The sequence below is a fragment of the Seriola lalandi genome, unplaced genomic scaffold, assembly GCF_002814215.2.
Source record: "Seriola lalandi dorsalis isolate HSWRI2012SDOR001 ecotype SW California unplaced genomic scaffold, Sedor1 jcf7180002054502, whole genome shotgun sequence".
NCBI classification, from domain to species: Eukaryota; Metazoa; Chordata; class Actinopteri; order Carangiformes; family Carangidae; genus Seriola; species Seriola lalandi.
In genome coordinates this window covers 458,983-485,113 of record NW_019525055.1, presented here as the reverse complement: position 1 = coordinate 485,113, position 26,131 = coordinate 458,983, and the positions used below count along the sequence as shown (strand labels likewise).

The 26,131-nt window shown below is 41.1% G+C and overlaps 1 protein-coding gene across 3 annotated transcripts in view; it reads right to left on the bottom strand.

Annotated features, from left to right (window-relative positions):
• Positions 1-1,062: 1,062 nt before the first annotated feature.
• larp1 (La ribonucleoprotein 1, translational regulator) overlaps positions 1,063-26,131 on the bottom strand; it is a 54,032-nt gene continuing 28,963 nt past the window's right edge. For 2 of the 3 annotated variants that reach the window (XM_087175806.1, XM_023413055.2), the window contains 17 exons: positions 22,342-22,492; positions 19,578-19,712; positions 18,821-18,973; positions 16,274-16,436; positions 14,366-14,510; positions 13,625-13,799; positions 13,136-13,317; positions 12,181-12,294; positions 11,550-11,876; positions 9,527-9,650; positions 7,686-7,891; positions 7,460-7,566; positions 6,979-7,136; positions 6,661-6,805; positions 6,243-6,352; positions 5,226-5,353; positions 1,063-4,930 (listed from right to left, as the gene is read on the bottom strand). In XM_087175806.1, the coding sequence (XP_087031932.1) occupies positions 4,703-4,930; positions 5,226-5,353; positions 6,243-6,352; positions 6,661-6,805; positions 6,979-7,136; positions 7,460-7,566; positions 7,686-7,891; positions 9,527-9,650; positions 11,550-11,876; positions 12,181-12,294; positions 13,136-13,317; positions 13,625-13,799; positions 14,366-14,510; positions 16,274-16,436; positions 18,821-18,973; positions 19,578-19,712; positions 22,342-22,492 (2,751 nt within the window). In that variant the 3' untranslated portion in view covers positions 1,063-4,702. The remainder of the gene's footprint in view (positions 4,931-5,225; positions 5,354-6,242; positions 6,353-6,660; positions 6,806-6,978; positions 7,137-7,459; positions 7,567-7,685; positions 7,892-9,526; positions 9,651-11,549; positions 11,877-12,180; positions 12,295-13,135; positions 13,318-13,624; positions 13,800-14,365; positions 14,511-16,273; positions 16,437-18,820; positions 18,974-19,577; positions 19,713-22,341; positions 22,493-26,131) is intronic. The other variant, XM_087175805.1, reaches the window with a different exon arrangement.

Below are 26,131 nucleotides of genomic sequence, written 5' to 3'. Positions count from 1 at the left end.
AACAAAGTATCCATCTATCTATCTATAGATCTTTTCTTCATAAATTCATGAGGACCAAAATATACAATACCTTTGTTTAGCACTCAGTTTCCTGCTCAGGTAGATTTAATAGTTTGATGGTTAATGTAAGTGAAAAATGATTTCACCTCAGTAACGTTTTTACTCTTTCCATCCTCTGGTTAAAGGTTAAAGGAAACTCTGCAGTCTGAATAAACCACTCCAGTTGGTGTGAAGCACCTGAGATGTGGGTGTGAGAGAAGTCCATTATGCTGCGTTCACAGCTTCCAACATTCCTGAATAATGACAGTTACAGTGAATCAGCCTCAGTGTACAAATCATTTCAGCATGTACAGATTCTGGTTTTAATCCAAGTAGAGCTCTCGTGGTGATAAAACAAATCATCTTTGTCTTGTCGTGAAATTGTCACCTGATAGAAATGTTGATCATCTCCCACATTCCATTAACTTACGTAAAACAATTGTGTTTGGACAGCCACTAAACAGGTTCATACTGTTCTTTATGAATCTTAGCTTTAACACCAGTTATTATAATTATACCTTTAAATACTCTCATTAATTCTTATAAACAGACGCTGTATTTTAAATAATGTTTATCACAGCTCACCAGTCCAGACTCTTCTGCTGCGTTCACTTGGTGTTCTGACAGAATGAATATTTGCACTTTTCATTTCCATGGCACTTACACATACCCCCGATTGTTCAATGTGTCTTTGTTTTACAGACAACCTGCATAAGCTTGTACAAGAAGAAATTAATGTTAGATGGGTGGGGGGACATGTTTTACATAAAAAATAAATAAATAAAAAAAAGTCTTCTACTGTGATTGACACAATGTTAAGAATGTTTTGACTGAACTTGTTAATATTAATACATTTAAAAAAAAGGGATAAGAATTTTTTTTCTGCTATAGTGACGGGACAAAGCAAAAAAATAAAAACACACCAAAATACATTACACATTATTTTGAGACATGAAGCTGAATAAACCAGCTTTCTAATCGTCATTCACTCACAATAGAAATGATCACTCAACAGTCGCTGTGTTTGAGGTTTTTTTGTACGTTTTGTGTTTTTTTTCTTTATTAAAGGAAAGCATAATTACTACAAATTACAAATAACACTAATAGCGAATCACATCAGCCTACAAAGCAGATATTATGAATATTAAATGATATTATACAAGATCTCATTCAAGTATTTTACATTTTTCCGTTTTATATATTTTTTTGTTCCATTTTTCCTCATTTTCATCTTTTTTTCCTCATGACAAGCCTAGGATATTGTAATGTAATGAACTATTTTAATGGTTCATATACAGTTATTTGTTATTCATATGGCTTTATGGAATTTTGTCCTTTTTTTCAGTCTCCAGACATCATAACCAGCCATATTCCTCTGAGCAACATCACAAACCCCAGTCGGGTACTTTCTCTTTTTCTTGAATTCTGCTCTTCCCTCTCTTCCCCACGTCCATCATTCATCTCTCCAGTGTCCGGCCATCTGGCCAAGTCCATGTAAAACTGACGAGCGGAGGGTGCAGCGCCCCCTACAGTTTGTTTGGACAGCTAGCAGCAGTTCTAAGCTGATATAGAAGGCTGAAAACTCCCAAAACACCTGAAACCCCCAAATGTCCAGTGCCAGGTGATGGCAGGCGATGATCACATTAGAGGGAGGGATCATGTGACTGTCCCAGGAAGAAGTCCCCCTAGTGGCAGCCAGTCACGTCTGCAGCCACACACCAGCTCACCCATTCAAAGGCTTTCGCTGGTTTTTGGGAAATGCATGGAGTTTTGCTTTTCTGAATATGTGGTAGCTCTTTTTTTTTTTTTCCAACTTTAAACCTCCAGTAAACAACTTGATGCATCAACTGTGAGTTTCTGAAACTGATCCAAATCTCCCTGAAGTTAAACCAACATGACATTAAAAGGAAAAAAAAAAAAAAAGTAAGTACAGCTTTGCTTTGCATTTTCATGTTTCCAACAATTCTGGGTTTAGAGGAAGAAACTGAAGAACGGAAACACTGACAAAACAATGCGATATCCACCTCCACTCTGCTGGAACATCAACCAACAGGCTGAATGATTTTTTACACCAAAGGACCTAGACTTACCAAAAAAAGAAAAAAAAAAAAGAAAAAAGCAGGCACATGTGTCCAACACAGTTCCATCTAGAAATGTCAGGCTTTTTCCAATTTAAGTCCTTTGAACATTTGAAATGATGTGACTGTACTCTACAGCAAAAACTGCAACAAACTTTGCAGTATGTCAAGGGAAAATAGGTCACTTCATCAAGCATCTGGATAACCATATGTGTATTAAGACTCAAGATTTTTTTGTCCCAGAACTTCACGAACTTCAATTCAAACTCCCAAAACGAATGATTTTTATCCATTTTTAGACTTTGCAGATTGTAGAAAACCTGGAGATTTAAGAATTACTTTGAGTCGCGTTAACAGCTTGTTGGAAGAGCTGCTCTGTCATCTTGGCAAAAAAGAGCAAATTAACTGTGATTTCAACATGAAACACTAAAAGCACGTAGATACAGAAACAGATTTTGCTTTTGCGCTGAATACCTGTTGACGCCCTGATGTCAACTTTCCCTTTTGTGATGTGAACTATGTTCCCGTCTCTGAAATCCACAGATGTTTGAACAGCCTGACACAAACCCTACTTCCATCATAACAACACGAGAAACACTGCAAATTGAAATTAAAAAGCATTAAAAGATAATTATGAGACCATTAAAAAAAAGTTAGAGTACGTACACGTAAGGCAAATATATAATCTGTTCTATAAACAATAAAACAAGTAGCAGGGAGCTGTAATCATTTCTCTTCATCTGTCAAATTCACATTTACATTAATGGAGGAAAAAAAAAAAAAAAAAATCACCATTTGATATCATCAGAACTTGAGTTGGATAAAGATTTAACTATCCACACAGCTGACTGTAGGAAGAGTGATGGCTGAACAGAACGGAGTGTGAACGAACAACGCAGTCTTACATTTTGTCCACAACGAGGCAAGACATCGAGCTGTGTGTTTAGTATTCATCTTGCTCACGCTGCTACATCTGTACCTGTGTGCGACTACACCTCTCAGTGTTCATGCCTGTAACTGAAATGTGTATCTGTGTGTGTGTGTATGTGTGTGTGTGTGTGTGTGTGTGTGTGTGAGAGAGAGAGAGAAAAGGGAAGAGGCGGCAAGCGCCTGAGGCCCAGTCAGCCTCATTAAGCAGCGAGTCGGCCGAGCGAACAGTGAAGTTGGAGGCCAAACGTCTGAGCCTCATTAGCGTCTCCACCCAGAGCACCTGCGTCAGAGCACGACAGCCCTCCTAACAACCATTGTTTCTTCAAGTAATCCAGATTGATGATTCCAGTCCTGTAGTGTCACTGATGGTCGACTGATGGATGGATGTCAAGCGGATGGATGAACGGATGGATGCAGCTCGTCTGACAGGGAGGTGGAGGGTGGGGGGGTGGGGGCAGAGAAAGTCAGGAAGCACCCACAGGGAGATCCATTGTGGGATCGTCCCTTCCCAACTCCCCACCCCACTCAAGTGTTTTCTTTTTTTTTTCCTTTGGGGGAGGGGGCAAACTTCAACCAGGTTGACGTGTTTCAGCACAAAAAAGCCACGACTTGCAAACACAGGGAAGAATTACTTGTAACTTGTAACAGACCGAATGACACTTGGAAGACAGCTCAGAAAAGGGTGACGGAGGGGAGTGAGGGGGATGGAGAACAGTTTGGCGGACACAGCGCCACCTTGTGGCCTCTGCTGGAAATGGTGACCAGATATATGGGTGATTTCAATGCTGTACAATCGACAATAAGGTGGCGGGCACAAGTTAGAAGCAGTAAAACCATTAAAATAAGGCAACTTTCAATGATCATGTCCATACTGAGGGGGTGGTACAAGTCTTTTTTTTCCTCTCTTTTTATCATTTGGTTCTTTAATGTTTCTCCCCTCAATGTCCAGCCATAAAGTAAATCAAATATTTCTAATTTTCAGCCCCTCAGCTGAGAGCACTTGGGGGCTCCGTGGATGGAAATGTCAGTCGCTCGGTTCAAACCACTTTGGTCCGGTTGGATGTCAGGAGCAGCACGGCCTCCAGCCAGCTGCTAGTGGGGCTTTACAGATGCTCAGTCTAGTTCAAACTATTTCCAAGTCTCCAATCCCACCACACGCCGAAGAAATAATAATCATTAATCTGAGATCTGGGCAGGGAATCAAATATCTTTCAGCCAGCGGGACAGTGATGATCAAAGCGGGGTCCCAGTGATGGAGAGGGGGGTCAACATTGACAAAAAAAAAAAAAAAAAAATTCCAGGATAGTAAATCGCCATTAAACCCTCCACCGTGTGGACCAGCAATGGCATACAAAAGAAAAATAAAAATAAATAAAAAATAGTTTGACACCTCATCCATTCTTTGCCTCATTAAGACAAAAAGGTCACTTATCCTCAAAAACTTTAAACTAATGAATAAACAGAGCCATTTAATTATTTTCTTCCTTATTTTTCAATCAAAAATTGTTGTGAGAAAAAAAAAAAAAAAAAAAAAAAAAAATTCTCATGCTTGAATGAAGAGCTGGACCTCCCCTCCCCCCTCCTGTGGCGCAGAGAGAACCGGCGACTTGCAGACGTGGTTGAGTTGATCCGTGCGGGCCGGCGTGTTTGTGGGGTTACTTCAGTGTCTTGGCATCTGATGCGGGGTCAGCGGAGGGGGCGGGGGGGTCTTTCTGGCTGGTGGGTTTGGTATCATCCTTGGCTGCGGGCCCCTGGGCGATGGGGGCGGGGCTGGGGCCTGAGCTGGCCTGGCTGTGGGGCCGGCTGGAGGGCAGAGAGGGGTGCCTGCGGCGACCGTCCCCGCTGGAAGAGTGTCTTCTGCGGCGTCCTTCCTCCATAGGCGGCTAGAACCAGACATAAGCAGGGTGGCGGTTGGATGGAGGGTTGCTCATGTCAAGTTATAATGTACATCAGAGTTATTATCTACCGTTATATCTGCGTTGTTATGTGTATGGAAGCAACTAATTGTTCTTTTACTGAACATATATGAAGCAAATAGCAATATATCAGTCTTAGAGGTCACATGACCCGGTCAGTTACATCAAATCAATCAAAATTAATCTTATTTTCAAAAAGGAGGGTTTTTTCCAGGGTCAAAAGAGTTCTACCTAACAGCCTTCATAAAAATACTTTACTTACATCAATCCTGAAATCTTCCAGGCGTTTAAACTTGCTCAGATACTCCTGCAGCTTGGGATCGATCTCCAGGGTTTTGGCCTTGGAGTATTTAAGGAAGGCCCAGAACTTCTCCAGTCCATAAAGCTGGCCTGTGAGCAGGAGACAGAAATGCGGTCAGGTGGGGGTGAGAGAGAAACCTTTTCTATAAAAAGAGTGCAGGAAATCTCTGAGCAGAACACAAGAAAAACACATCTGAGGTGTGATGCATTCCAGACAACCGCCAAATATTCACGCCGGCTTTTAAGACTTTGGCTTGGGTCTCTTCTCACAGCAGTAAATTATCTGTGAAGACCAGACACCAAACACCTGCTCCTAATGTTTAAATGTGTGTATTTGTATTTTTACTGCAAGTTGTATGTTTGTTAAACTCACGTTAATATTTCCATAACCATTAGAGATAAACATCTGTTGTTAGTTCTCCTTAAAATCAGCTGCACATCAGGAGGCCAGATTCTTTTTATTCTTTGTAGTTATATAATACTAAAATACACTTATTTAGGAACTTGTTTTAAAAGTTATGTTACCAATGTTTATCATTAAACATGTGACATCTGGTCTCCACTGGACATTGAGCCCAAAGGGGGGGGGGGGGTTTATGGCTTATTTACCTGTCAACCTCCAGTATTACAGTCATCTATTCTTCCACTGTAGCATCGTTTGTGTTGTTTTTATGAAAGTCTCTGTTAGTATTGTGTACTAATAAGTCCTTGCCTGTGTTTTCTGTAACTTTCAGTCACTTAACGAGTCTGATCTTTGTCGTTGTTTTATCTAACTCCCTCTTAAAGTTGGTTTGTGCATTATGGACAGTCTGGACTTTCCCCTAATTGAGCAAGAGAGTGCTCCTACAAGAGAAAAAATTAACTAGAAACTTTGACCTGTAAAATATGACAGAGGCTGAGCTGAGATGGTGTTTCATTAAGAACACATTTTGTCTGCTCTGATCCGTGCACACTGTGCTGTTTGTGTCAGTGAACTCACCGGCCTCGTAGTCTTTCATGGTCTCCTCCTGGAAATCCTTAAAGATGTCTGGCCTAAACTTCTTCTCCAGGCCGTAGCTGTAGTACCTGAAGAGGCACTCCAATCCATACCTGCAACACACACACACACACACACACACACACACACACACACACACACACACACACACACACACACACACACACACAATCAAAACAACATTAAAGGAGAAAGTCAGAAAGAACTGAACAGTGGAAAACAATGTGTTTGGTCATGGCTTGGACATAAACCAGTACAAATACTATCAATGAATATAACTTATAGGATGACATAAATGACCACAGGCTTATATAAACCCATATTCATTACAAATGACTGGATACTGTGTTCACGCCTGCCTTTAACACAGTGTCCATCCATCAGTGGTCAGGACGCTCACCTGTATCCTTCTTTCCCGTCCTCGACCACCAGCTGTCTGAATTCCTCGTACATCTTCCTGTTGAAGTGATCCCGCAGGAAAAAGGACCAGAAACGGAAGAGTGTATTCATCTCCTGAGATTGGCCGATTCCCAGCCGCTTTCGCTCTGTGATTGGTCGAGGGGAGAGAGATGAGGTGGATAGGGTGGTTTAAAATAAATACAAGATGAATGGACACAGGAAGAAGAAAATATCCAGTATCAGTTCACTGTTAATAAATGCAGCTGAATAGGTTGAAGACAGAATTAATAATAAAATAGAAGAAGAAGAGCATGTGTACCGTTTAGGCAGCGCCGGCGGTACTTGTGGTAAACGTGTTGCGTGAAGCCGTTCTCCTTGAGCAGCTCGTGTGATGGGTGCTGGAACTTGGGGAGGGACTGAGGCGTGCAGCCAATGTTACCCAGGGCAGGGGTGCCCTCTGACGGGCTGGCATTAGAGCTGAGAGGGAGAAAGGTGGAAGAGCAGGTGGAGAACAGTTAGTCAGCAAGTTAGTCCTGAGTCAGAGGTTGTTTTAAGTTGTTTTAAGTTAACGTTTACTGAGGAAAGAAGCCCTTCACTTTACAGTTAAAACATCATATATGCAACTTTAACCATTAAAGAAACTAAACATACAGCCATAAATGTTGCTTTTGCACCACATTCTGCTCCAACACAGACTGTGATACTTCTTCTCTAACCTGGCAAGGTATGGAAAGTTAGTGACTTTGAATTCTAAGAGAATTTAAGAGAAACGTTACAGAGCACAGAGCAGTGAGTCTCACCTGACGGAGGCGGTACGGGAGCGATGCTCTCTGGAGTCCATCACCCAGCCGACGTGACACTCCATGGGTGGGTTGGAGCTGTGTCGGGTCTTCCTCTTTCTGGGCGTCTGAAAAATTACAGATACAATTTTGTAAAAGGCGGATTGCTACAAGGCAAGATCAGGCATTGGAACACAAAAAGACGCATTTCAAGTCTGATTTAACCCTCACTCGGCAGCCATCTTACCTTGGCATCGACAGGCCGACTTTCCTTCACCACTGGGTAGAAGCGCGGCGTCATGGTCGCGTCCTTCCTGTGAGGGGTGCGAGGCGTGCGGGGCGTCCGGGCACTGCGGTAGTTGGGCGAATCAGGCACGGTAGTTGGGAGCGAGCGAGCTGTTGAGGAGGGCTCAGGGGCACCGAAGAGTTTGTTTGCCAAAGCGTCTGTGGGAACTGAGGACGGGAGGGAGAAGATGAGTTACACAGGAGCAACAGTTTAATAAACAATAAATAAATAAAGAAAAACAGGCAGAAACAGCTTCCAACAGGGTTGAAGCTCTTCCAGAACTGTTCACATGTTTCACGGACCATTTTCAAACTCAATATGCTTCACTGTTATCTAAGCAATCCTGAAATAAAACTCTTTAAAGTCATTAAGAGATAATCTAATGTCACAACATCAGTGATCTAAGTGCTTCATTTATTTCTCAGTGTGAAAATTCAAGAGTCACGGGGCTTAGGATTGATGGTTGTTACCAACTGAACACGAGGAAAGAAAGATGAAGGAGCAGGGCGTCAGCAAGTTTAATCTACATAGATTTATGGCTTTATAAGCTCCATTTGATGCCAGCTAGAATGAAAAACAAGAGCCTTTTCATCATGAATGAGAGCAGCTGTTGAAAACCAGGAGGCGTTATGAGAAGAAAAACAGCATGGCGACAAAGTAAATACCGTGTTGGCCCGATTTTTTTCCTTTCGTGTTTGAAAAAGTGAGGTATTATATTAAAGGAGTAGATGATCATTTCTGAATGAAGAGGATCACTGGCTCCAGGAAGCGTCACGTCACGAGGTGTTTGTACCCTTAAATGTCTCTGGGCTGACGAGTTACTTCGAGACCATTTACAGTGAGTTTGTTGAAGTGAGTTTAAGTGTAGAAGACTGAGTGTAGCCAACAGACATGTCTGATGAGTCGTGTTATCTTCTGCAAAAGCGTCTCCTGACATGTTTACTGCAGAGAGGGAGTGAGTCATCGGCCTAGCACTCAACAATTACTGCTGTCACTGACATGGGGCTCAAACAAAGTGTCTAAAAAGTGCTAACAGCCAGTGAAAATCCCTCTGGCCGCTAAAAGCCCAACAGGAGAGTGTGAGTGTGTAACTTATAGACAAGCTGCACAAAAAAAATAAAATAGATTTCATATTTCAACTTCACAGGAGAAAATGCTTTGAGAATGAGGACCACTGCTTCTACAGGACTCGTCTGAAAGTGGTTAGCATCTTTAAGACTTCTTTTCCCCACAAACTGATGTTAGAGTCGTCGAATACTCAGGCCAATATAGAAAAATACAGGACTGTGTTTCTATCATATTTAGCACTATTGAAGGCCCATCAGTTTTTGCAGTGACGTGTGAGGCCGGGAGGTATTGAGGTGTATGAGAGGTGAAGTGGACAAGAAAACGTGCAATGGGTAATACGGACCTAAAAACCTCTTTGACAGCAGTTTACGAATCTTTTTACCTTCTGACCTCTTAAAATGGAGCATTGTCTACTTGTGACCCCTGGTCACATGCTGGATGTGTCAGTTAGTTGTGAGTAGTTCCAAAATGTGTCACTGAACAATTGTTAGAGGTCTGAAGAAGTAAAAATATACCGTTTTTCACATTAAACTAGCAAGTATCTCAGAAAGGTCAGAAAAAGCACATAATTTTGTGTAGCATGAGTCTGTTATGTCTTCTTTTGTATCCTCCGAGTCATTTTGTGACCCTCAGGTTTGTTTTTATGTCTCTTCGAGCTGACGAGATAAAAAGCCAATTAGGTAAATGTGTGATGCGTTTGTCTTGTGCGCCTTTGTGTGTTTCCGTGTCCTTACTCTGCTGAGGTCGTGGGGGACCTGGGGGGACTTCCTGGTTGGGGTCAACAGGGGGTTCGGGGGTCAGGCAGTCAAACTCTTCGCGGCTGATCAGGTGGACCTTCTTGAAGTTCTCCACCTCTTGCTGTAAAAAGGGAGAAGATCCAGATCCAGAGTTAATGTGATGACAGGTGGGAAAACATCTCTACATGTGAAAAAAATACTTTGACAAGGAGGGATCTGAGGGGTGTGTTGGCATTTTGGATAGACATGGTGGGAATGTGCCAAGTGTTGGGTGAACATTCCTATAGAAGCCCAATATGTTAAGACTCATTTCACTGAATTTCACTGTAATCTCTGAAACTAAACTCTCAGTAAAAACAATCACACTGGGATGAAACTCTAGATCTTTACCAAAATAATTATACAGAGTTTAAAAACAAAAAGAAAAAAAAAGTGTCCAACAAATAAAAAAACAAAATAAGCTGGGACATTAAAGGAAATGTCAACAAATAGATCATCAACAGACCTTAACTGCAGCAGTCTGGAGATTGAGATGCAGCAGCAAAACATGGCTGCCAAAAACACTCTTTTCAGCCTCATGTTTGATGTCTCTAACTGCTCTGACACGACTACACCAACCAGCTGGCTCACATCAACACGAACCCTGAATTTTCCACGGGTAAAGACCTCACAATAGTTACTGTTCCTCCTGCAACAGCAGCTTATTTTAAAAATCACACCACAACAAAGCGTAATTAAGCAGGCCCTCAGCTTTCCATTGTTTCACAAAGATGATCAAGTGCAACTCACACTCGCCCCTTCATTCCACCAAGTATCCTCAGATCTCTGAGCGTCCATCTTTGTCTCCCCCTGCAGCTCGTCACTGCGACCCCTCAGGCCGAGGCCTTGTATGTGGGGTCTATTTATAAACAAGCGTCCTCTGTTCCACACGCCACTGGATGTGTGCCGGCGAGCACGTGAAGGTCCCACAAAGAGTTCAACAATGCTACAATGGGGCAGCAATGACAACAAAACAAAACAAAAACAAAAAAAAAAAACTCTGTTCTGTGTCGGGGTTTCCATGTCCAGAAACAGCTCCAAGTGAAGAAGAATAAATGTACTCATCATCTGGCCTTGGGCAGAAACACCGCTAAAATGACAATGAGGTAATGTGGAAGCTGTCAGAAGAACCCGCCTCGACTTACGATTCACTACAGGTCGTTATTCAACTCTTAAGCTCTGATACTCGCAGACGTTCTGGTCCAGTCCTCATTTTCATCTCTGAATTATCTGGAAAATCTGGAATTTACCCGTTTGATTTAATTAAAAAAATAAGAAACAAAGATTTTAGAAACAGACACACACACGCACAAACACAAACACATTACACTTTTTACTTTCTTTTTTTTTTTTTTTTTCATATTTGTACCTTCTTCCTATTTTGGCTGTTAACTTTCTATTACCAGAAGCATTTACTGTAAATATGGTGATCGGTATCTATTTGAAACAAAACACATAAGCTTTGGATGGATGGTGACATAAAGTCAAATTTAAAATTGGTTTACACCCATCTGGTCCTTTCAAATGAAAAAAAAAAAAAAGATTTCATAAAAAGGATGGTGTAAGAAGTGAATATTTTGAAAGAAAAAGTTAATATCGAAAAATTAGCTACTGAGATTTGGAATAAGCTAAAATGTCTGGTTTAATCAAAACTGAGTTTAGTACTGAAAAGACCTGTGTCACACTGACGTGTGGTATCTAACCATTAGATCTGGGAACTGGATGTAATGATGCTGCTGAAGAACAGGATCTGCTTTGTCTGTCAAGTGAATTAAATGAAGTAGAAAATGAAATGTCTTTTGTTTTGTATCATAACTTCAGACAGAGGTTGTTAAGAAAAAAAAAAAAGTTGCTTAAATTCCGAAAACAGACACACTAGTGTTTGGACAAGAAAAGTGTTTTGTATAAGGAGCTTTTATACTGATTTTCTGCATTTGACCACAAACCCTTCCACATCATCAACCATGACAAATGGCCTCACCTTGATGGTGGCGTACTCGGGCTCGTACGTGTCGTCCCACAGGTCCTGCTCGTAGTAGAAGAGCCCGTCGTTGATAACCTTGACCAACTCGCTGGACAGCTTGGCGCGCGATGTGTGGTGTCCCGTGCGGTCGCCGCCCGGGTGCTTCCTCAGGTAGGGCGGCGTCTGTGTCACGATCAGGATCTTGTTGACGTCATGGTCGTCGATTTCGCCGTCCGTCTCCTCGTCCGACCAGTCGGTGAAGGTGTTGCGCCGCCCATCCATCTGCTCCATCTCCTCGTCGAACATGAAGTCCAGCTCCTCTGGTTCGTCCTGCTCCGCTCCGTCCTGATCAGAGTTCCAAGTTTAAATGACAAATATTCTTTGGTTCCAGCTTCTCAAATGTGAAGATTTGCAGATTTTATTGTATATTTTTGTAATTTAAATATCTATGAGTTTTTGACTCAGATTAAATGAGAATCTTAAAACATCACAACGACTTAACATTTAATAACCTGGTGATTAAATCAACAGAATAGAGGAATCAAAATCATTACTTGCAGCTGTAAAAAAAAAAAAAAAAAACACAAATACTTCTAGTCTAAAGTTTTACTTTTAGGGGAATAAAAATCAAGAGAGAGTTCAAACACACCTTAATTCCTGGGGTAACAGGGGAGGCCGAGGAGCCAGGCTGCGGCACCGGGGAGCGAATCAAGTCGTCCTTCTCCTTCTGCTGCTGCTGCTGCTGCTGCTGGAACGAGGGGGCCTACATCAGTCAACCAACACCGAGCACACAGGAGCAGGCAGGGGAAGGTGGTGGTGGTGGTGGTGGACGAGGATATGGACAGAAGTGAGCAGATGGAGGAATGAAGACCGATGTTTAAAGTAAAGATGAGGAGAAGGCAAACTGATTTGACTGTGGTTTGACATAGCTAATTAAACAAAGTTTCAATTATGAAATTGACCAGAATGCTGCATGTGGCTGTGAAGATGTAATTCATTGGTTCTACATAAACAATGCTTGACGGCTACCTGCCAGCTGAGCTTTCAATTTTTAATGCTTTTGATGAAGAGTGAAAAATGTGCAGCAAAGCCCAAAGTGACGTATTTAAAGAACGGTCCAAAATTCATAATTTATATTCACATTAATAATGATATAAAACAGCAGATCCTCACACTGGAGAAGCTGGAACTAAGGAATTTTACTTAATGAATAACTTTTAATGATTAACTGATTATAAAATTTGTTGCTGATCAGTAAATGTTCTAATTATTTCAGCACTAGTTGTTTGGCACAAACACTTTTTAACAAGGTTTAACATGAAAAAAATGAAGTATGTATGTAGGCTCTCCTCTCTGACTTCACAGGAATACATGTTTCTGCTGGGAAGTGGCCACAAGTCATCATGATCCATGGAAAAAAAAAAAAAAAAAATCACTGAATGGAAAACTTAAAATGATCATGTGAGTGAGTGACATTGTAAATGACACTGATGGGTTTCTGTATCCTGGACGTAAACATTCAAGGACCTCAACTACAGTCGTCCTGCTTCTTCACCGTCTTTCTAAACCTTCTGAGAACTTTTTTGGTTGGACCTGAACGTCACCTTTTCTGCGCTGACCTTGGGTCTGGCCGGGGAGGGTCTAGGCCTCTTCTTGACCTCAATCCAGGACTCAGAGTCCAGGTCAGGGAGGCTGGCAGAGAGGCCCTTGGGCATCGTCTTGAGGTTGGAGATGTCTGATTCAGTCTTGGTCTGCTGCTTCACTGGTGTGGAGGCCCTGGGAGACCCTGCGGCAAACACAGAGTCACAGAGAACATTTGATATGGCGCCATCGTAGAAATTATGTTTCTTGTGATAGATCTGAAACAAAAGGTCATATTTCTCTCTTACTGAGCCCTAAAAGTCTAAAACTGCCAATTAGTTAAATTATTTTGACCCCATTGAACATAAATCACCTTGTTTCATTTTTAGTTACCTTGAAAAAAGACAAAAAAGGGCAAATCATCACAGCAGAAATCCAGAGAAATTACATGTGATTCCTTGGCACAGTTTGACCCACAGTTCAGTTCCATCTACAGGAGCTTAGCAGCTCACCTCTGGGCTCCTCGACCATCTGTCTTGGGACAAACTCGGGGCAGTTGATGAGCTGGGAGAAGTCGGTGTGGGTTTGGTTAGGCATGCTCAGGCCCGGCAGAGGCCACTTCTCAGGGTCCACCTTCCGACGGATTTTCATGTCGATCACCTCCACTTCCTTACTGTCCTTCAAAGCCTGACAGGAGAGATGGTGTGTCAGTTACTCTCTGCGATTACAGTGTTCACACTGTGTTCAAAGTATATATGCTTCAGGCGTCTTTTACTTGAGAAGATCACAATTTTTTTTTTTTTTTATGAAGAGCTGAAAGGAGAGAGATTTGCTTTGAGATAAACTATGAAGTGTGAAGAGGGGGTTGTGATTTTTTTGTCAGGATTCAGACGACTACATTTTCAACTGTCAGATGTTTAAAGCAGCTTAGCTTTTTACCTTTTGACAGTGTCAGCAAAACCTTAAAAGTTATTTTTTTTGCAGTTTCTGTGATTTTGTTTAAACTGGAAATGTAACTTTTGTAGCTCATATTGTTCATTACATTTTTTTTGTGATTGCATACCATGTTCCCATGATTTGTGTCTCAACGCTTCAGTGGAACCAGGCAACAAGTTTCCAAAATCTTGAATTCAAGATTTATTCTGTTCTGACACTGTTTAAACCACATCATCATCATCATCTCAGATTCTCCATCTGCATCTTCACTGGCCACTTTTATCAGGAAAATCTCTGAGTCAAAAAAATGTGTTCACCTCCAGAATGATGTTGACGTCGGTGGTGAGGGCCTGCACTCTGTGGAAACTGGCGATGAGTCCGATGGGCAGGAAGCCCTCCTGATCCATCTTCCGCCGCAGGAAGAAGTCCCGCTCCAGGTTGTCCAGGCTGAAATAGTACTCACTACAGGGGTTGGAGAAGTGAGGAAACACATGGTCAACATTATCCAGTATATACTGACGAGTCCGCTGTTTGTTGTTCCCTCACGTCTTTCCCTTGTGGGAGGGACTAAGACGTGAGGAAAGGAGTCAGATGAGAGAGACACAGAGACAAATGAGTGGGCCTCATTTAAATAACTCAATTAAAACAGAAAGCCTCACACAACCGCAATATTGAGAGAATAAAAACATCTTCTGAAAACACTGGAAGCAGAGACTGGTTTTCAACAGTGTGATGTGAAACCCAAACCTTCCAAAGAACCACTAAGCAAAAACAGAAGATTGGACAAAATTTCAAAGACTCCGAGTCCTTTACTACAGATTTAAACTGAAGGGAGCACCGAGTGCACACAAGGAAACAGTTACACTCCTTCAGTTAAGCGCCAAAAATCTAAAAACTACTGTCTCAACACTCGCACAGTGCTGTCATCTGGCAAAGATTGAATGCAAATGTGTGGTGGGTAAGTGGCCGAGTTTAGGGGAGATGTGTATTTTTGTTGTAAAACTTCCCATAAATGTATGCAAGATAAACCATAAAAACAATTATGATTTAAAAAAACTGATAACCCAGACATCTCCAACTCTGTCGGACCGGCCTAAGGTTTTGGGCATTTTTGCTTTTGTTTGATAGCAGCAGCAGAGACACAGACTGGAAATGTGGGAACAGAAACAGGGGTATGACGTGGTCGGGAGATGAACCGTGTCGCCCCGGCCTGACACATTTTGTTCAACACACATTTGATTTATGGGAGGTCAAGCAAACTGTGGCTTCTCAACCATGCAGCAAAAAATAGCAAATATTTGAATTTGTTTTACCTTTTAGATCTACTGAATAGAAAGTTGGTTTTTGCTTTCATCACATTTTGTTTTTTCTTTTCTTGCTCTGATAATGTGACAAAAATCGAATCCAGGAAGCGATAAGAACCAAAATTAATACACAGAGCCCAATTTGATCAAATCTGAAGATGAACAAATAAGGATCAGATTATTTAATCAGTTTACAACTCATACTGTAGGTAAAAGAAATATGTGAATGAAGAGTATGTATAAAAGAATACTCATTGATTTAATTTTGCACTCCCACAACATTGGCCAACTCAAGCTGGACGCAGCAGAACCAGAAATAACGTCTGTTTTATTCCACACATTCTTCCTCCTTGTCAGAACCTGGCGACTACATTACCCACAATGCAACTCGGACATCGAAAGTTCAGTAAGAGATTCAGGTATTGTGGTAATAGTGATTAATGTGGCCCTTCAAGCACAGTTAAGGAGAGGGCAACAGAGGCGTGGTAAACTCACTTCTCCGCACTTGCTGATTTTTATTTTTATTTTCAAACTTTTAGTGTTTGAACCCAACCACTGACTCACGTGACATCATCTGAGGCATATTTAAGATTTCATGTAGCTCTCTCTGGAGCCACAAAAGACTTTATACAAGTTTAAGATCTACCATCTCCGTGCATGGTCCGGATCAAAGCACATATGTCACAAATTTTTTTTGTGTCAATTAAATTTGTTGTTTTTTGTTTAAATGCTGAGATCAGAGTTGTGAAAAGTTCTCTCCATTGATATTTAGTCAGAGAAGAGACATGAGGAGCTCATCACTTCTACAGCATGACAGATTTCAAACCTTCATTGCACCTAAAACTCAATCGAATCTGTTAAAACGTTCCATGTTTTAGTGCCGCCTTGGTCTCGCTGCTATAAGAAAGAAGCTCAACTTACATCTGCCTCTTGATGTAGTCCTTCAGCAGGTCCTGGTCGACGGAGTAAAGGTCGTTGCTGCTCATGTTGTCGTAGTAGTAGGTCACCGAGTTGCTGAACTTCTGGCCGTAGGGTCCGTCTTTCATATCGTACGACTTGTAGCCATAGTGGTAGTCATAGTGACCTGGACAGGACAGACACAGTCGGTTAGATGGACAGGCGGAGATTTAGATCATTCTCACACTGCACAGTTTGAGTTGTCTATTCAAGTGACTTTGCTGTGAACTAAAAGTACATTTCAGACAACATATGAGAAAAGCTGAGTGCTATTAATGCTGTTTAAACCATTTATTCTGACAGCTGTTTTCTGTCTTCTGCTCCGCCAGTCTTCTCATAACGTCCTTTTTCATTGATGAATCTTTTGCTACTGAGCCAAGTGGAAGCGACAAGTGTTTTGTTTTGCACCTAATCACAAATGTAGTATTTGGTATTCCATGAGTTAACATTGTATTACTAAATCATTCCACATTTGGTTTAATATGGCCCGGGGCATTTCCATTTTGGATCAAGTTACAAGTAGATAAATTACCCAGATTTATTAAGCTCTGAGTCTGCACATTCCTTTATTGAAAAATCATCCTGTCAGCCATAATTTCATTTTTCAAAATTTGAAGAAAGGCAGTGGGATATGTGGGAGAGACAGGCTGCAGGAGCAAGAGAAAGAAATAAAGATGAAGGAAATAAAACTCAATAAAATTAAGAGAGTGAACGTAGTCAGCCTAAAAATGAGTGTGTGTTAGTGGGAGTGTACCGAGTATGTAGGAGTACGCCCACATAAGAGCCGAGTTAATACACAAAGACACAAAGTTCATCTGCTCAGCATTAACTCTGACCGTCTCTTCAATGCTGCAGAAAGTCAACGTGTCCTCAAGACAATCCCCTCTCATTTCTTCCTCCGGGTTGTTTGTAATCTTTGTTTTCTCTCACACTTTTCTTCCCTCTTATACAATTTGAAAGGTACCAGTGTTTTCTCTACCTCAGTCTGGGGAGGGGAGCGAGGACGGAGGAAGACAGAAAACAAAGAGAGTGAGTGGAAGACGAGCGCGAGAGGGCGAGAGAGCGAGGCGAAGGAGATGTGTACGAAAAGAGTGAACAACAGGGACGAGAGAGAGAGGGAGAATCCTGCCAAAACCAACAGGACTTCGGGGAAACCTGCTTCTCTAGCTGGATCCAAGGCCTTTCCTCATTCCAACACTCTCTGGTTGTTATTGCACATTTGTGTTTTTGCTCTAACTTTGGTGAGGCCTGATCAGGGTCACCAAACACCCAGTTTGAGAGCAGAATCAGCCCCAAAACAACCAGAACTAGACAGGACACACAAAGCTACAGTTCTGTCGGACTGGCTGGACACCGTTTTGTTTAACCCTGCTTGATTTTGTTTGGCAAAGTCAAACCTTTCTACCTTGTAGCAATACGAGGATAGAGATTATTGAATTAGTAGTTTGACATTTTGGGAAATAAGCTAATTTTCTTTTTCTTGAGAGTTACACCAGAAGATCGATACCACTCTCATCTCAGGTAATCAGCGGTATCGAAGCCTCCTCTCATCCACTGTGTGTTCAAATGGGGCTTTAAGCATCAGCCCCACCCCTGACGCCATCTTACCTCTTTTACATTTCAGACTGTAAATGTTGAGCTGTCGCTTTCTGTGAGGACACTTAAAGGTTCTTCAGAGAGAGAGAGAGAGAGAGAGAGAGAGAGAGAGCGCTCATCTCTCTTCTCCAGCTAACTGACTTTCAACAGCAAAAACAATAACAGAGCGTGTTCAGCTACTCAACCAACCCTGACCTGCCTATTTTGGGAGGAGTGTTTGTATTTCTAAAGGACTGCAAAGTGACAAGTCACTGACAGTGTGTTGAGGTTTCTAATCATTATCAGTGTTTATATCATTTACATAACTTAACCCAGCACAAAGGTTAAAGTGATTTCTGTTTTGTTTTTGCACTTCAATGCTGAGATCAGAGGTGTGGAAGTTCTCTCCAGTGATGTTTAGTCAGAGAAGAGACATGAGGAGCTCATCACTTCTACAGCATGACTGCAGGTCAGATCTGACTGACACAATATCTCCAGCTGAAGTAAGAAGAGTTTTCTGCCTAACAAAACAGCTTTAATCTTCCTATTAAGATACAGGGTAGAAGCTATGAGCTTATGATCACAGGTCCATAATACACTGTACGTATGTGATTTACGAATGTCACAGAGTTGTTAATGTTGGAGTTTAAGCATCACAGAGACACATTCTTGCTTCTAACTAAAGACATCTCCAGTGGTTACAGACACACCAGCAGCACAGTGGTGAAATCTTCACCAGCGCCCGTCAGTGCCAGCACTGTTTCAGGAAATAAAAAAAAATAAATAAAAAAACAGAGGCTGACAACCACATAAGAAAGGCCAGGAAAAGAAAGCTCTATTTATACACATTTTGTGAGGACAGAAAACTGGTGGTAAAGTTGTATTTTTAGTGTTTAACATCTGCTTCTGCGAGTGAAAAAAAATAAACAATCATACCTCTCCCGCCACCTCTGCCTCGTCCCCGGCCTCTTCCTCTCCCACGTCCGCGACCTCTGAACCCTCCGCGGAACGGCGCCCCTTCGCTCTTCACACTGGACACCTCGTCATGATCGTCGCGCCACTCCCGCTCGTACTTTTGACTGTGCCAGTCTGCAGGGAAACCAGCCACATCCTTGATATCCGCACAAACACATCATCGCACCGGTCTAGCAGATCAAAACTAACATCAAATGAAAGCCAGTTTTCTGTCAGAAGAAAGTTCTTTGCAACTTGCAACATTATGCAGAAGAGCAGATCAGATGTCTTATAACACACTTTGTTTCCTCTGTGAATGTAAGTTATTTACACGTTTATTTGAATGGTTAAGCTGTCAAAAGCAGAAGCTGCAGATTAGGAGCAGACACAGATCTCGCTACATCCTGCTGCTGAGTCACTGCCTCAATCAGCCAAATGCAGTAATGTGCATCAATAGATCAACAGCTACAGATGCAGTCATGCAGACACTTTCCGTGGAATAAAATTCTGTTGTCCCATGCTTTCACACGTCAAGCAGCACTAGCTAATAATAACTCCGGGCATTGAAGGCTTCATGTAAAACCAGATGTCTGGGATTTCTTCACGTCAATTCAAGCTCATTTTCAGATGCTTTTCTCCAAACTCTGCTGACATTTACTACCTGGTACGACCTGAAAACACGCTGCCTCACTTGCTGTCACGGTGATATCAGCGCTGCGTGATGGCATCGCAGACTCACCTCTGAGGTCGTTCCTGGCGTTGGGAGGGAGGCGGGGGTTTTCATTCTGTCTGCTGTTGTTCCTTGAGGCCGAGCGCTCCCTAGGACCCTCCGACTTCACCTCGATCATCAGGGGAACCCACTTCTGCTTGTTTCCTGTTTGTAACGGTTAGAAAGGAAAAGCATGAATTCATTCATTTAGTTCCTAATTTAATTTGAAAATTTTTGAAGTCTTTTCATAAAATTAATATTTCATGAACAGACTTTTGAATCCTCTTTCAAAAGCAAAGTTTTTATTGGAAATATATTGAGAGAGGTGACCTTTCAGCAAAATCAGTTCATTTTCTGTGTAAAATGCATTGAAATTTTCTATATTTTCACGCTTTTTAAAGGAAAATACCTGATTTATCAAAAGCTGCCACATAAAATCTCTCAGGCCACAAACTGCTGCCAAATACTTGCTTCAGAGCATCCCCCTACTGTCGACTATGTGAATGACACTCTTAACTATCTTTTAATACCCTTTTACTACAGAAAGAAAAGAAATACTGGATAAAATTGGACTATTACTGTCAAGAAACAGACACTGATTTAAACCCTTTTTTTTTCGTACTAAAGGGCAATGGCACCTAAATCCCTGTGTAATCAATTGCAACATCTTCACCATCCTAACGCTAACTGATGATCACATTTCAGTCATAATGCGTTTGTTCTGCATATATTCTGCAGTGTCTATGATAAATGTAAAAATATATTAAAAAACCTGAAAAAAGATGCCATAAAAGCTTTTATTGCCAAATGTGTAAATTTATTAACTTTTATAAGCTTCTTACTGCCCTGAAAATACTGCAAGTATATTTATGTGTATAACTATACATTAAGAAAAGATTTTTATCATTACTGTGCCGAGTCTGTTATGGTGAAACAGCACTGACTCAGCTGCAGTACCTCTGCTGACCAGCAGGCTGCATGAGTGATCTGCTGTCTTGAATAACATGTGGTTCATGGGTGCTCTTTCGATGTTTGGGTCAGTGTGTGACAGATCCCACATGCAGTGGGAGAGAGAAAATGACAGCCACTTTTAAGTGACGTGGCCCTGCGTCTATCGGCTGACTGAGTAGGTAAGAGAGAGAGAAGGAGGGAGGGAGGGAGGGAGAGAATAAAAGAGAAAAAGAAGAATATGGACCTGCAGATGACAGAGGATACTGACTCAAGACAGCATGTAAATACTGGTCTAATATTATAACAGTTCACTACAGTTTACAGAGTGACAAATCCTGCAAGCAACATCAGCCCACCAGTCCATGAGCGAGACATCTAAATAGTAACATTGGTTGGAGGTGACTAATTTAGGGTTTGTGTTGGCTCTGTTTGATTTTTCTTTTTGCTTCAGTGCTGAGATCAGAGTTGTGAAAGCTCTCTTCATTGATGTTTAGTCAGAGAAGAGACATGAAGTGCTCATCACTTCTACAGCACGTCCACAGGGCAACACCTCCAGTCGACACACAAAGTTTTGGTTTGATTTTTGCCTAAAACTTGACATTTTAAAATATATAAAAAGTACAGTATATGTTTATGGTCATCAGTTCAACGTTTATGAAAATGACTTTGCTGCCCTTTTATAAGGTGTTTCAGTGTCGACGTCACTGTGGATTGTCTGCGCATGAAGTGTCACAAAGATGTACTCCCACAACAAACCTAACATTCGTCACTGAGGGTAACAATATTGTGAAGGTCAGAAAACACTCGCTGTCTGGCCTGGCTGGTGGAGTTTAAACTTTTTATTGCTGCCAAAACTGCAACTGGCGATGACAAACGTCTACTCAGTCATCTGCTATAGGCTCAAATTATAAAAAAAAAAAAAAGAAGAAGCTGAATTCAACTTCAAGTGTGAACACCTTGTGCAAAGTGCAGCAAAGTTCACTGCTGATTTTGACGACATCAACAACGAGCTGAGAAACCCTGGGGGAGAGTATGTGAGAGTAATGGTGTAAAATATCTTCTTTCTCCTGCCTAATATTACCTTACTTCACACTTTTCAGGAGATGTTAATTATTTCTTCCAGCTTCGTTTAACAGACACCATGACAACATCTACAATTTCTAACTGTCAACCAAAGATTATTAGCTTTAGTACTTATAGTCAGTCAACAAAGAAAATTATTTTTCAAGAAAATCTTTTTTTGACTAACAACTAATTATGAAAAACCCACAGAGAGATAAGGGAAACAATACTAGATAAAAAAAAAAAACCCTGTCCTCAAAACCCCCAGTCTCAGCTGGAAAGTGAAAGTGTTTGAGGGGCTGGTTAAGTTAGCAGGTGGAATAAGTACTCGAAAATACCTAAAAAAGGACCAAATACAATGTGGTCCAGGCAGGCTGAACAAGTCTGAGTATATACTTTGTGGTTTAGGCTGTACTTCTCACCAGATAAACTTAATTCATTGATGAAATGTACAGAGCTTTGCTAGACAAAGATCTTTACCACTTGTGGGGAAAACACTGGCCTGAGGATGATGCCAGTGGAAAGTCCATGTTTGTTACATCAATAAAAAAATCTTATTATAATTTTTTGTCATCTCAAATCAAAACCGTACTCAGGTGCACTTAGTTTTGTGCTGAATGCCTACACTTGTATGTTAGCTACAGATTGGTGTTAACAGGCTGAAGTTTAAAATCAAACACACAACCCTGTTTGGGTGCCGACATTAACTTGTACTTATGTTGTGTGTATTATCATTTTGCTTTTCAGCATGTTAATTTGCACAATCTCCGATCAAATTCACCTTTTTTCTTCGGCCCGTTCTTCTGGGAATCGTCGTCACCATTCTTCTCCTCTCCGGAGTCGTCCGACTTGGCCTTCAGGTTCTCCTTGCTCTCCTCGTTGCTCTCTCTCTTCTCCTTAGAGTCCTTCTTGGCTGTTGTCCTCTTGGGGGCCTGGAGACAAAACAGGTTCAAACAGATACAGATTTAGAAAATATCTAGAGACACATTTAAGCCCATCACAGGAGGCAACAACAGCAGAATTACACTTGCACTTCATGTTGTCTGACAAAACTATTTTGCAGAACACATTTTTACAGGAAATGAAACTGACTGAAATTAAAGGCACAGATACAAGTTTACACATTGGTCTTTCCTGATTTAGCAAAGTGTAATCTGGAATCTGACGTCAAAACAAGTTTCATTACATTTTGTTTTTGGTTAAAAATGCACAGGATTACAGTCAGGCAATTGATTGTCATAAACCTTCCCCCTGAACAGTGACTGACCAATCATAGCTTAACAACTGTAACTAGCAAGCATGTATGCTAAGATAATTATGTCAAGCTTTGGATTCCTCAGCATGCCAACATGGTGGGCATGAGGCTCTGGTACGAGAGATACTCAGTATCCAAAGAGTATGACAGGTGGTCTTTACTTTTAGTCTTTACAAAACCTGAGACTGTGCTGACCTTTCACACGTGACATGTAGCTTTAGCTTCAGTCGTTAAGTATGATATCACGCATGTAGCCAGCAAATGCATTGTTAAAACCCTTTACAGGCTTCTGGTTTTTAAGCTAGTTAGCTGGAGACTACGTTTTCAGCCAACATCAGTTTGGGGAACAAGCTAGCTGCAGTTTGTAAAAGCTGCCAGTGACAGTAATCATTTCAGCTAGCTAAATCGCTGCATGCTTGCTAGAAATAAGAAGTTTCTTTAGTTTACCTCTGTGAACTCGAGGGCCTTGTTGTCTAAAATCACCATAATTTGAGTGGTATATGGTGGGCCACTGTTATTATTGTAACCTGCATATTGCCTGACAGGCATCGTAACTAAGGGGGGATTTGCAAACAAGTCAATTGCAGGAAATAACTAGATGTTTCTAGGCCAACATCAGAATCACAGCATATATAACTACCTTGTATAGCAGTTATCACACTAATTCAAGTATACAACCAGCACTCATTACACCAAGGGCAATATTTCAAATCTGTAATGAAAAGTGTAAACTAAATGAATCAAGAGCAGATAATTGTGAATCAAAGAAGGTTTTAGTGTACAATACCCAACAATCTAGTTTGTAGAACAAAGTGGGATCAGTATATAAACAGATAATAAATAATAGGTTTTGCATTCAGCAAGGGAGGTTTTAGGGATTTTATACCCTCAGGTTGACATTGCAAATATTACCTCCGCGGGGCCACAATAAAAATGAATGGGACAAAGCAGACTTTGCATGTGGTTTACAGTTGTCATTATCCTGTCTTTTATTCAGTCTCATTATAATGTGTAACTGCAGCAGAACAACACTACCTACTACCACTGTCCTCCAGCCAAGCCTGGGCTAACAAGCAGTTACAGACACAGGATGGCTCACCGAACATGGATTGCTTCTGGTGGTTATCTTTGCGCACAGAGCCGGTATCTGAGTTTATTCAAATCAAACAGAGCCCAGCTGCTGCTCTGTGCTACAGCGGCTCAGCTATCAGCTACACACATATCTGCAAAGTTTGACACTCCTGAAGGGTTTGCATAGAAGTCATGCAAAACATTTGTGTTAAGTCGGGTGAGTAACTAGAGGTACAAGACGATTCATAACCCAAACCATTCTGTCCATGTACACACACTCATACACCTTGACATACTCAGTCTTCAAGGTGTCATATTGCTGACTTATCTAATCGCACTGAACTCAAAGACCCACTTCAAACGTGCACGGTAGGTCTGAATAACATCGTTAACAGTGAGTCTCACCAAACATCAAACAACAAAAGAGGCACAAGCAATTCTGTAATGAGCACGGTCTTGGAATAAACTTGCAAATGTGCAAACAACTTTCATGAAATATACCCATTATGAAATGACTGTGATCAGACTGTCACAGAAATTATTTCAGAAAGCCAAAGGAACACATTTCAGATTTAACTAAATTAGGCATTTGTATTTATCACAGGCTGCAGTGGTTCTCATCCTTCTTCTCATTCGGTTGCTTGCAGGTTTAAGATGAATCAGTGTGTAATTACAGGTTAGGGCTTTTAATTTAATGCTCTGTAATACTTGACATAAGATGTGCAAGAGGCTCCACCTAGGCTACATACAAAATTGTCTGCACAACCTATAATCACATTTTATTTTATTAGACTTTATTTATACACTTCTATTATTCCCATACTATTTCTGCCAAATGTGTAGCTGTTCTTTTAACCCCTTCATTACTCGTTCATCTATCTGTTAAAGAAATGGCTTTTTGGCATTCAGCCACAGATGTCAGTTATGTAAATGTTCATTATGGCTTTATTCAGGTATGATGGGACCATTATGGAAAGAGCCAAAATGTTTGTTACTGCTCTTCTTTAAACTGCGCAAAGCCAACAAGAATAAAATTAGACATTGAAGTTTAGTATACTGTGGTCCAAATACTGGTTCAGTAACTTTATCAGTAGCCAAGTGGTCCAAGTCACAAAGTATTCATAATTACCACCAAGTAATTATGCACGAATCAGCAGCTTTAATCTAAAGTCATCAGCTAGAGAATGCTTTGCAATTCAGGGTTGTCAAAGAAAACTTTTCTTCGTTTTTGCTTTAATCTTGTTGCAAAAGACAGAATTTTTCACTTTACTTTGAATTTTCTAAATGTTCCAAACCTCCTTTTGATGTATTCTGAAACCTTACGTTTTCAAAACGAGGTGAAGGATGAGGATTAAACAGACAGATCTACAGTCTGGCTTTTGATAACAGTCTTCATTATTTGACCAAAAAAAAACAAACAAAAAAAACATCTAATGAGCAAACCAAGCTAAGCTGCTATAACTATGTTTGGAGCTTTAAAAAGTGCAGTAGGTCGTGAACTGAGCCTGAGTCTAACTTAACTAGAGGGGAATATGGAAATGCTGAGAGAGACCAAACCAAAATATCAAAAACCTGCCCAGTAACTTTAAGTCAAACTGAAACTTAAACCTACTTTTACTTTCGCTAGTGTTGCTGACTTGTGTTTACTGAGGTCAGTACCAACAAGGCTATAGTAGCCATCTGAGTTTTATTAAACTAAACAGTGGCTTGTTTTTCTCACTGTTTTGATTTGGAGTGATTTTATTGTTGATGATACATGTGGCATTTATTGTATGGATTTGACTGAAGTATAATGTCATCTAGGCACCTGGACCCCATCATATGCAGTCTTTACATCACAGACGACAAAGAAACAAGTCTTGGACTTCCTTCTAGATGTTGACTGTTGTAAAGGGACAGGCAGTTTAGATCACCAATGGCTGATAGATAACTTTAGAGAAAGGCCTTGTATCAGGTGCACAACCAAATTTGCATCAGCTCATAAATCTCAAGCCCTCTAAGCTTAAAGCTTAGAAACTATGTCAAATAGACAGTAATCCTGCCCTTTATTGTGAAGGCAAGTATGACTTCCAGTTTTTTCACTGTGTTTCTATGTATAATTCTCATAGTTTGACAACAAACAACCAACTGTTTAGCCACAGCAAGAAATCATGGCTTGTCTGAGCTGCTGGAGCAACATCAGAAAGTCTGCCAGCTTATCAGTTTATGTACCCTCAATAAACAGATGCTGATTAACTAAAATGTG